This window comes from Nuphar pumila, chromosome 10 (genome assembly GCF_984573655.1).
Source record: "Nuphar pumila chromosome 10, dmNupPumi1.hap1.1, whole genome shotgun sequence".
Classification (NCBI taxonomy): Eukaryota; Viridiplantae; Streptophyta; class Magnoliopsida; order Nymphaeales; family Nymphaeaceae; genus Nuphar; species Nuphar pumila.
In genome coordinates this window covers 80,338,242-80,350,936 of record NC_143258.1, presented here as the reverse complement: position 1 = coordinate 80,350,936, position 12,695 = coordinate 80,338,242, and the positions used below count along the sequence as shown (strand labels likewise).

Below are 12,695 nucleotides of genomic sequence, written 5' to 3'. Positions count from 1 at the left end.
CAGATCCCTTAATACAACAATTTTACAAGCCATTTCCATCAAGGAATTGAACCACTCCAGGGGCTCATCTTTCTAATTGGTTTCAGGCCTCAAGAGTTAGGAAGCTAGCTGAGTAATTCTTAGCTGTAAAAATTGTTAAGGAATGTTGAAAACGCAAGCTTAAAACTTCACACCATGATGTCAACGACCGGAATTCAATCTTTTAAGATCTTGATACTCTCTGGATGCATCATTTTCATCTGGGTTCTTCCATATGGACTCATCCTGATCGTCGATCTGGACGAAGGTCCATTTGAAAGAGAAAATGTGTACCATGGTCATCATGTAAATGTTTTCTCTGCATGATGGGTGGGTCTGCCTTTGAAAGATTTGGACCAATCTTAGTTCATAACATCTTGCCTACTTTCAATTGATGACGAATTGATGGTATCAACAACACTGAGTCACTTTGCTTTTTTTGGAGAATTGATGTATCACTTTCTTATGGGCCATGCTATATCAATGCATCTGTGGATTGTGCCTCCAAAGGATGTGGGCTCAAGCGAAAGCAAACATATGTGCCATAGAGTATGGTAGCCATGTAAACACGTTTTAGTACTGCGTTACTAGCACATCTATAATCACTAAGGCACAATAAGTCGCCAATTGCCTCATTAGCCTTTCACTTTGGGCTAAAAATCATTCAAACTCAGAGATCAATTAGGCAGCATTTGAGAGTTTTGGAGCATAGATCTGAGTCTCTCATGAGGCGGCATGTACCACACTCATGTAGCTCCGACTCAAGGCTTGTCAAGCACTGGATCTCAAATGGATGATTTGATTTGAGATCCACTAGAATATGAGAACTAATGTGTGAACCGTAATTTTCATGGATTTTTTGTTCTTTTCTCTTGAATCTAACTGTATGGATGTGATCTATGTGCTTGGATAATTCGCTCTTGAATCATCAGATTTTGATGCATCAACAAGATTTTTTTATGGCTTTAAAATCAATTGGCTCATAATCTTTATAAATATTCAAGCATTCAAAAAACATATTTTTTCATCGAAAATACACGATGCAATGGTGGATTCTTAGCAAATTCGCCATGCCAAACCCATTCACATGGTTGGATTTGCAAAAAAAGTGTTGAAAATACTTATATTTTTAGTTCTCATATATATATATATATATATATATATATATATATATATATATATATATATATATATATATATATATATATATATATATATAAAGAGAGAGAGAAAGAGAGAGGTGTATTTGTGAACTGACTTGGGAAACAGGGGCCCATTCTCAGATCTTCCCATCTCTTTTAGATTTGAGATCCAAGCATTTCAAACACCCCCACTTAAAGACCATGGTGAAACCATTGCCTGTCAACTATGGGTACATCTTGAGAGACTTAGTGGTGGTACCCACTACCCACAAACAAACATTAACAATATATATTTTTAAAATATCATCATTTTGTCGTCGTGATATAGGAACGAATTGAAAGTAAACACGTGTTTTTTTTTTACTTTTATGTGTTTATATTTATTTCTCAACTTTGTTATATTATGTATGTTGGTATTTCTTAATTTGCGGTACATTTTAAAAAACAAAATTTTGTAGTTTATGACATTTTTTTTCTTATTGAAAAAAATCTCAAAAACTACATTTGTAACATTGATAGTATGCACACTAACAAAATAGACTGGTGGATCCTCTTATAATTGCTACAAATGCTGTCCTTCTTTCTCATTACTTTTTTTATTTTTTCTATTGCAAGTAAAAAAAAGAATAATTTGTGGGGGAAGAAAACAAGCGCTAGAGTTTATCTGAATAGCAAAACGACGACGGGGCAGAGCATGGAGGTCCATTTTTTTCCCCTCTTCAACGAATTACATCCGTCAGTTTTGCTGGCCCAATAGTACCCCGCCACGTTCGTTGATAGTGACTTTTCGAGCAAGCTCCACCGCGCACTGCAGTACGACCCCGTTCGGGCTATTGGGCCCCACACGAGGTGATCTGGACCCTTCGCTGGTGCTGGCGGCCACGCGGCATCACGTGAACTGCGGTGGCCTTGCAGGCTTGAGCCAACCGCAACCGTCCAACGCCATGGTGGAATCGTGGCCGTCCGTCTTTATCTGGTGGGCGGACTCGATCGGAATGAGTGGGTCGGTTTGACTGTTCAGATATTTTCGAAAGGTTACCACGTGAGGTGAAAAAATGTTTTATCAGAAAAATTTTTATTTTTGTAATTAAATTAACAATTTTATTTGCAAAGTAGGCTAAGGGAAAACTCAAAACCCTTCTATCACTGACTGCACCCCCTTGAAGTCTCCTTACTTACTGGGGAGTACACTTTGCAGCAAGGGCGTCACTCGTGGGTTTCGAACTAGTGACGTCTCGTCAATCTAGTGTTGTAACCCATACAGAGAGCCCTCGTGGCCTTGCCTTGAATCGGAAAATTTGTCATGATTTCTTCTAATTCAAATGTCTTGGAAATTGATTTTCCCTTCCATTTGGTAATTTACATTTTTTGTTTGCTGTTACTAATGCTCCGGACCTGTCACTCATTTATGGGAAAGCAAGTTGTTTTGGAGTTGTTCGGATGCTCAAACAAGGTACAAGTGAACATCAGCTGTGAAAGCGACACGATCTTTAATTTGGAAACCAGTGTCATTTCAAAAAATGAGCAGGTGGCTATCAAATGTTGGATTATCTAATTAATAGTGACGCTCTTTGTAATCTTCTCAATTAAGGGCAGATATCTTTATAATTCTAGAAGCTTCTCTCTTTAAACTATTTTGTCAGTTCCAGAGTGTTATGTCCACTGTAGTAAAGTCATTAATTTGGCTGTAACAAGGGTGATATTACTGATATGAAATATTCATGGTGACATATAGAGAGAGAGAGAGAGTCGAAAAAGAAAAAAAAAACAGACAACAAAACCGGTAGTCGTGGATGTCAGCTTTTATTGCCAAGAGAGAGAAAAAAAAAAAAAGAGGGTCGACAATAGGAAGTTGTCGGCAACCTCTGCAAGAGAGAGGTCGGGAAGGGACTACACCATTCAGCCTTATACCCAGCTGCTGAGCTCTGGGTCAGTCTTGGGGCGACCCAAACTGAACCAAGTAAAATTTAGTCGATCGAATCAGTCTGAACTGAACCAATTTGACTCGATCGTACCGAGTCAGACCAAATTGGTTTAGGTGTAAACTCAAACCAGGTTGGGTTTGACCAAAACCAACTCGATCTGGTTCAATACAAACTGAGTTTGGTCAACTATTTTGAATTATATTCGATCGGTTAGACCTATTCTAATTGAATCAGACCGAGTCGAGTCTGACAGGATCTTAGTTCCTTGTTTGAATCTGGTTTGATCTAGACCAGATCGAATCTGGGTCTAATTCGATCTAGTCGGTCTGGACTGATCCAAACAAAAAATGCAATATAGAATTGATATAGAGTAAATAGAACAGTACCAAATCCAGGTCAGAACTAGATCTGGATCCAATTCGAGACTCTTCGAATCAGTTTTGGATCAAGATAATAACTAAATCTGGATCTAGCCTGACAGTTCTTGATCCGGATCAGAGTTGGGCCTGAATCCAACTCATAGCTTGATGGATCAGTTCTGGATCCAAATCAGAATTGGATCTAGATCTAGTCTGACAATTCTGGATCTAGATTCAGTTTGTGATTTATTATGAATTTTGAGAATCCAATTGAGTTTTTAAACCAAACTCAGTTGAGTAGAGACTAGGTTCAGTAAACCTAGTACTCTAAACTCAGACCAAACCTGTTTTGACCTAGAATAAGTTAGGTCTAATCATAAGAGTTAAAATGACTAAATTACCCTTAAATGCACATAATATCCAATTAAGTAAAATGGGTATAAATTTGCACTCTGAACTCAGAATTGAATAATGTTTGGTGTGTTGGACTTGTATCGTAGAGGAGAATATTTTGTCCTATAATTTTGGTCAAATTTGAAGCATAAAAATTAAAGTCTGACGAGTCAATTCAAGAGAAGTATTTTGATAATTTTATCAAAATATAAAGAAGGTATGTATTAATATGAATATGCTTATGTGATGACCAGATTATATTGTTAGAGCTACTTGAGACTCGATTGCGACCAAAGTATAACATTCGTATTCGAGGTAAAAGATATTATAAGTAATCTTAGTGTGAATAAATCATATTGCATTGTATGTTATGGTTGTTGTTGTATATTAGCATGTTTAGAAATATAACTCTTGAGTGTTAACATGATGTGCATAGAATGACCATGTATGATTTAATTGCAATGAGATGATTATATGCATATGTGAGTCATGATATGTCATGCATATTATAAAGAGATTATTTTATGATAACATATTTATGTTATAATCTTCGAATAACATGCATTGTGATGAGATTGTGATTAGCCTTGAATCTTTTGAACTTGATCATGTCGTTTGAATTTATATTGATATTAACATGCTTAACCCCTTAAATCCCGAAAGTAGCAATATGTGGAAAATGCTACTTGGTTCATAGCCAGAATGCAGCCACTATAGAGAATGGACTACTGGTGATTTAACGATATAGAGAATATATCTCGTTGCATGCTTATTATGATACAAAGTTTGAACCCTAATATCATTTTGATATTGAGAATGAGATCCGTTATGATTATTTCACAGTAACACTCATGGGAGAACGAGTGAAACACGAGTTTGAGAGTAAGGTTCAAGGTAATGAACCTAAGATATGACTTAGGGTTTTATGTTCACACAATATCTGAGACTCTAGACAACCATTGGTAGTTGAAAGTCATTATGGTTAGAATATAACATAAACCATACCGAGTTTGAGCCCGACCTTCCCACTAGCTACCGGTGAGGTCCTCCTTATTGTTTCACAGCAGTGCTTGATAATCATAAATCATTAGGAGTATATGATTCATAATCTGGTCAACAATGTAGAATTGAGATATTCTATGTGGGTTGTTATACCTATAAATGGCTATGATCGATATAACCGACCTAGTATTATAGTTTTTTATGAGTAAGTATTTGATTGAGTGAGTTAAAAAAAATTTAAAACATACTCAGATTAGGAGAGCTTAGAATATACTACAGTTGTAAGTTAAAATCATTTTATTACTTATAAATATTTATAGATTCACTCTCTATACCATTACAATTATAAGTTTAAGGCACACTAAAGTAGGTAAAACATTATCAGTTATTTTTTGTTATTAAATACTAATATAATTATTATTTTCATGTGTTGATGAATGTTAAACTTTATCAAAGAAAATAAATTTATTATAAAAATAATAACTATATATTTTTTTACGAACTTGCTTTTTCTCTTAGAAGTAATACCAACGAGACTTATAGACTCTCGAGTTCCCACATCAGAGTGTTACAGTGATCTCTATGTGTGTGACGGATTAAAAACTCCGAGTATTCCCTTGCTCATCGTCTGTTAACTTCAACGCAAGAGACACACGTTCCGAGTATGAGATCCACAACATTCTTCGACTTGAAGACCCGTGTGCTGAGCCCTTAAACCAACGAATCTTTTGCATTTATCAAAGGTTAATTTTGTTGGTCAGATTAAAAAGTAGCAGTTACCGAGAAATAAGAGGTGAAAAGCAGGTTATTGAGGGTAAAAGATCCAGAAATTAATGGCAACGACCCCAACTAAGGTGGAGCCAAAAAAGGAGGGCCTGGGATCGTTTGTTTCCTTTCACAAAGTGTTGCTATTTAGAAGCCTTCGTTTCGGTCCCAGCCATGTGGCATCTCTCTCTCTCTCGCTCGCTCGAACTCGAACGATGCACATTTCTCCATGATTCAATCAGAACACTGTAGCTCGTTTGTTTACAGAGGTATCAACGGTCCTTGGTGAACGAGGTGGTGGAGAAAGATTTTTTGTATTGTTGTGCTTGATATAAAAATGTTTTTGATTGGCACCCTCATCACATGTCAATGTGGGGAGTTCCAAGAATACACTAGTCATGGTTCTGGCAATTGAGGTCCCACTTTACACGGATTAAAAGCATACGTGAATCGAGTTTCACGACTACCAATCAAGTTTCACGACTACCCCATCTGGGTTTCCTCCCTTTTGGCTTCCTTTTCTGGAATAGGCTCCCTCTGTCCATCTCTCTTGAGATTTCTGCATCTTTTGTGTTTCCTTTCTAGGCCTTTTAATTAGTTTTTCTGAAGTTGAAGGATATTTGAGAAAGCAAGCCATGGATTCTTCTAGTGTGGTTTTGAAGACTCAAGGGCCATTGAGTTGTGTTAAAAGAGGTGGTTGTGTCGAAAACTCCAAGTTTTGGGGTGATGGGTGTTTAAAGAACAGGGTAGTTTTCAGTACCCTGTTGGAGAAAAAGATGAAATCTGAAAGCTCAGGTGGAAGGGTAAATGTTGGAGTTATACGCTCCGTTCTTACTGATATCAACAAAGAGATCTTGGTATGTAGTTCTTTAAGTACTTCTATGACCCAATATTTTGCAGTTGGTCTTGGTGTACTGTGATTTTGCAACTTCTTTCTTATTGCAGTGTGGTACTCTTTATTTTCTGTACTGAATATTACAAGTTTAATAAATTCTGCGGTTAATATTTTGCACTTGGTTGTAATGGACTTCGTAACTCTATTGTCATGATAGGTCATGCTTTATTTTTCTTTCTGAATGATTCTCATGCAGAGAGAAATATGTGAAATACTTGTTTGTGATTTCATGATTTTGACATGTTATGGCAAATCAGTGCTGCTTATCAGGATGACCTATCCATTAAACTATGTTTGATGGTGATGAAATTTTTGGCTTTAGTTTTTCCAATTCCCGTGTTTGATTGGTGATGTTGGTTAACTGGTCGTCGTTCGAGCATGTGAATGTTTCTAGTTTGTTATGGTGAACATCCTGGTTTTATGATCCTATTTCTCCGCTGTAGATTAATAGTTTGTCTGTAGGGTGATCAGCGATCCACAAGGTTAATGTAACAAACAAGGATTCGCAATTATAGTTGGTCATAGTGAATTTTATAAATAAGTGGATTACAAATAGTATATTGGCTCTTCTTCTGTTAAAACGGTCCGTATGGTTCTAACGTTTACAATTGTTTCAGTTCAGCTTTCACTTGAAACTGACTGCCTACATGCTATCTCATATACTAGCATCTTTTCTTAGAAGCCTATAAGTTATAAACAGGGTTTGTATAATTTTGTTTGTCTTTCCATGTAAAGGGTGGCTTATTTTTACAGATATATTAGTTTCTGAAGAGTGAATATATTTACTAATCTTGTCATTTGTTGCTACATCATATTGTAGAATGTGTTAATACTAGCTCTTACTTGAACTTCAACTTGCATATACAGACCTTCCGCGAACCAGTTTTTATAAAGCAACAAGCAGATCCAAAAAGTGTTGCTGCAATAATATTAGGTGGAGGTGCTGGAACTCGGCTTTTTCCACTCACCCGTAGAAGAGCTAAGCCAGCGGTATGCAAGTTTGGATCCCCATTTTTCCTTATGGTTGTATTCTCTAACCATTTTAATTTTGAAGGATTTTTTATAAGGTGATAACAGACACAAACATGGCTTGTTTTCTGTGATTGTCTTTTCAACTTTGAATCATTGCCCCCTTATGCACTCAACCCTGTTCTTAAGGATTGGACTTCCTAATGTAATAGGAAAGGAGATCACCTCTTGTCTCTACATTTATTCGTTGTTAGCAGAAGGTTTGAAAAGAGATGCTAGGATATAGATGCATTCCTAAGGCCTAAGTCTTCCTGCTCTGTCATTATACTTATGAGCAGAATTAGCAAAACAACATGGTTAACCCTGTTGGAGATGCAATCACACATCCCGTCAACTTATCATGCTCTCTATACCATTTTTATTTAATATTGATTGCTTGGAATATGATTATATTTTGTGCTTTAATGAAGGGTATTATGTTTTAGTGCATACTATATGTCAAATTATACTGCACTCTAATTATTCTTTTATTATGTCATTGCAAAGTTTCAAAAATGCTGTTTATGCTTGGATCTGTGATTAGGTACCCATTGGAGGATGCTACAGACTCATTGATGTTCCAATGAGCAATTGCATTAACAGTGGAATAAACAAGATATTCATCATGACTCAGTTTAATTCTGCATCTCTTAATCGCCATCTTGCTCGCACATACAATTTTGGGAATGGAGTCAACTTTGGTGATGGATTTGTTGAGGTAAGACAGTTCAGTTTGCCAACATATCAAGTAGTTCTTCATCGTGCTTGCCACAGAGAGAAAAGAAAATATATCTTATATGAGTTTGTGGTATAAAAGCTTCTTTCCTCACACCATTTCACTCTAATTTGACAGGTATTAGCAGCCACTCAGACTCCTGGTGAATCTGGAATGAATTGGTTCCAGGGCACAGCAGATGCTGTGAGGCAATTTATATGGGTTTTTGAGGTCAGTGCTCTGTGCAAAACATATTACATTTCCTTTATAATAAATTAGTTGAATCATCATTATCATCTTTTCAGTCTACCATTTTGATGTGTGACATGATGTCTCTAAACTGTGTAGGATGTGAAGAATAAGAATGTTGAGCATATCCTTATATTATCTGGTGATCATCTGTACAGAATGAATTACATGGACTTTGTGCAGGTATGAAAAATTCAGTCGCGTACAGCTTTCCACGCATGGTAGAATACTGTTGAGAAAAAATTTGAAAATTCTGCACTAATTATTGTTGTCTTATGCAGAGGCATGTTGATACAGGTGCTGACATAACTGTTTCATGTGTTCCAATGGATGATAGGTAATAATTGGTGCTTATAGCTAAGAGATTGAATTTCAGTTATTTAGAATCCAGATTAACGAGATAACTTGGTCATTCAAGTATTGAAGTCATAAAACATGCACACGCACACACACACACATACATGCACAAGTTGACCTACAAGTAAATGGGGTGTTAACAGGATCTTTTAGATTTTTGGACACCACCTTCTGACTTTTTTCTATTAATATGGCAGTCGCGCATCTGATTATGGATTGATGAAGATAGATGATAAAAGTCATATTATTCATTTTGCTGAGAAACCTAAGGGTGTTGATCTAAAATCCATGGTATGAACTAATTTTTGCTTCACTTCCTTTTCTCCCACAGGCTCTTTTATCTTTGGTTAGTCACAGAAATTCTCTTTTGGTTCTTGGATGATGGTTGTGAAGCTCGTAAGTTATTGTAAATGACTTTTTTTTCCATTTCTGAGTATGCAGCAAGTGGACAACACTCTTTTAGGGTTGACTCCTCAGGAAGCTAAGGAATATCCATACATTGCATCCATGGGAGTTTATGTATTTAGAACATCTGTTCTACTAAGGCTACTAAGGTAACTGAGATTAAGTGATGCTTCACTAAATTGATGTATTTTGGGTTCAGAACAATGTTGAAAGATCAGATTCCTATTCTTCTAGACTTTCATGGATCTGTGGTTCTTAATTTTTCTTTATTACCTTTTGACAGATGGAGGTATCCCACAGCCAATGACTTTGGATCAGAAATCATCCCTGCAGCTGTTAAAGAGCACAATGTGCAGGTAGATTTTTCATGTTTCTGTCATCAATGTTTGCAGCTCTGACTTTAACAAGCTCATAGATCACATAATACCAGATCCCACCTTATCCAAGGTTAAAATGCAACTGATAGTTAACATTCTCCTTTTCCCACAGGCATATTTATTCAATGATTACTGGGAAGATATTGGAACAATCAAATCTTTTTTTGATGCCAACCTGGCTCTTACGGAACAGGCATGTCACTGTACCCGATTCAACTTTTAGAACTGTATTATATGGCTTAATTGGTTTGCTATGAAGCAGTCTGTACTTATTTAATTTTAACTACTGGTGCAGCCTCCCAAATTTAGTTTCTATGATCCAAATACACCATTCTTCACCTCACCGCGATATCTTCCTCCAACCAAAATAGAAAAATGCCGGGTATGACCAAGACCTCTTCTGATTTGTGCTTCTGATGAAGCCCTGGATTTTGCAAAACACAAGGTATGCCTAATGTGAGTTTGTAAATAATATGCAGGTTGTGGATTCAATAATTTCCCATGGATGTTTCTTGCGAGAATGCAGTGTTCAGCACTCCGTTGTAGGTGTGCGTTCACGTCTAGAATATGGTGTGGAGTTGCAGGTGAGCTTTTAAACTTCGTTTCTGACATTGCATATCTTGACTACATTAGAAGCTGAAATGGTTTCTGGCTTCTCGATGACTAAGATGAGTTTGTTAAAAGAGCCACACAGTCTTGCATTTGTCAGTAACAACTTTTCAATATTTAGGATACCATGATGATGGGAGCTGATTATTACCAAACTGAAGCTGAAATTGCATCGCTACTGGCAGAAGGAAAGGTTCCCATTGGTATAGGACTAAACACCAAGATCAGGTGATGTTAATGAGTCGCTGTTTCATAATGTGTTACATTACCTTAGTCGCACTATGTTTCTGATATCGTTACCACCAAAATCATTTCTTTCAGGAACTGCATCATTGACAAGAATGCTAGGATTGGGAAGGATGTGGTCATTGTGAACAAAGATGTAAGCATAATTGCCTTCACTACTACTAGCCAATGGTAGCAAGATTTGAATTTTTAGGTTTTGTGGCTGCTTTTCTAACATAAGCAGTTGCTCATGCTACTTGCAATTATTTAGTAACCGAGTATGAAATTATGTCAAGTTTGTAAAAACTGGTTCGAGCTGCCAGTGGAGCCTATACTTTGTGTTGTATATCTACTAGGCTCGGACAGAAAACCTACCCGATGGCTGACGTTCTTGAAAAATGAAGGCCAACCATGTGAAAAGGGAGTGGCATGAATCACCGTAGCAAATAAGGGAGCCTGACCTAACTTGAATTCATGGTTTTGTGGTTCTGAAAATGTTGATTTGAGTTTCTTGTCTTTGTAGAATGTTCAAGAAGCAGACCGACCATCTGAAGGATTCCATATTCGATCCGGCATCACTATAATAGTGGAGAACGCAACCATCAATGACGGGACTGCAATTTAAGATGATTCCGAACTGGATCTTTCAGTTTCTAGAGATGGACCTACAATGGAAGTGGAACATAGCAAAGTATGATGAGCATTTCCTGTACAGTATCAAGTATAAAGAGAAGGCAGTAATTTACTTGGTTCAGGAATACTACTACTCTGAGATAGAAGCCTAATTTCTGTATCAAATGAGTCTACTGTGTTGGGCTTCTAGAAGCTGTATCTCTAGTTTGCATTCCCAGAATAAGCAGCGGATGCGAGGGTGGTTCCCTCTATGTAAATTAATAGCTTCTCGCTGCATGGTAGGATATTTTACTGAATTTTAGGAACGCCTATGGAATAAATTACTTGAGGTGGTATGATCCGTTGAGCCATGTAAATATTTCTTGATATTAATAAACACCTCATTTAGGTTTTCTCTAATTAATGGTCCTACTTCTTTCCAGTGCGAGAAGTTTGGCTGCTTGTGGTTATATACCAAGCATAGTGACAAATATCGCATGTTTTTCGCTAATTATGTTTTGAAAGTTAAAAAAGGCATTTTTTTGCAAGATTTACAAGATATCACGATTTTTTCGTTTGTGACAATATCTCACGATAATATCACGAGAATTTGTAAATCTCGCATTATATCGCCAAGGTTGTTGCCTTGGTTTTTTTAGTTTATTTTTTTATCTGGATTTTTTTGTTCATTTTTTTTTCAAGTAGAGCCATAGACCAAGCCCTAAGCCCTTTCTTTCCCGACCTGTTGTGAGGGCAAAAGGGGATTTTATAGAACAAAAGGGGTTCCGGCATAACCGCATCAAGGATTTTGATCCAATGATGAGTGGTTTCTCTCTCTCTCTCTCTCTCTCTCTCTCTCTCTCTCTCTCTCTCTCTCTCTCTGTGTGTGTGTGTTAGGAGGGAGACTCTTTAGAGTTGCTCGGTGGGGGCGTTGCTTCACGCATCATTTTTCTTTCGGGTCTCTTCTAGGTGGTGCGATGATCGGGGTTGGCAGGATGTTAAGCCCTCCTAACAGCTTTCTTTCTCCGAATTTCGTTCTCACCCTCAACTGCACCGCGTGAAGCCTGGGGACTGTTGGTGCGTCGAGTGCTTCTCTCTTAACTTTCGAAAGTGTGTTGCCTATCATCGTTGTGCCACTTCTTTTCTCTCTCGGTGGCATCCAATCTGGAAGAGTAAGCATGCCCCAGCCCCCCCCCTAATTGCTATTTGCGACAGAAGTCGATTTCTTGCCAGGCTACTGAGAGATCACAGATGCCCCAGCGCCACGCCTCATTCTCTCCTTGGGTGTAGGTTGACAAATTGCATGAGCCCAAATCATCTTTTCAGGCTTTCAAAATCGGATCTATTTGGGTTTCGATCAGCCAGTCGATTGCATTGCCCATGTTGTTCACCGAAAAAGCCTACGTACAGTCAGCGGCGACACCATCTTCGTTATCTCCTGTTTTTAGTGGACGTTGAAGCTTGCCCGGTGCTCCAATCGTTTCTCGCTTCTCTCTGCCGCCATCATCGTCTTTGGTAGGTATTCCCAAGGAGAGTGAAAATCCTACCTCTGATGACTTTTCTGACAAGTTGTCCTTCATCCTTTTGTTTCCCCATGCTCTTGATTTACAAGGTTTCACTGAGCCTTTATCTCCAGGCA

General features: G+C 37.6%; 1 protein-coding gene across 1 annotated transcript; it reads left to right on the top strand.

Annotated features, from left to right (window-relative positions):
• Nucleotides 1–5,763: 5,763 nt before the first annotated feature.
• Nucleotides 5,764–11,480, top strand: LOC149826995 (glucose-1-phosphate adenylyltransferase large subunit 1-like). The gene is made up of 15 exons (XM_090019103.1): nt 5,764–6,461; nt 7,367–7,489; nt 8,052–8,225; nt 8,361–8,453; nt 8,571–8,654; nt 8,753–8,808; nt 9,026–9,119; nt 9,270–9,382; nt 9,517–9,589; nt 9,723–9,803; nt 9,906–9,992; nt 10,090–10,194; nt 10,341–10,447; nt 10,541–10,601; nt 10,968–11,480. Exons 1-15 carry the CDS (start codon nt 6,240–6,242, stop codon nt 11,067–11,069), a joined length of 1,575 nt encoding a protein of 524 aa, XP_089875229.1. The 5' UTR covers nt 5,764–6,239; the 3' UTR covers nt 11,070–11,480.
• The last annotated feature ends 1,215 nt before the right edge of the window (nt 11,481–12,695 follow it).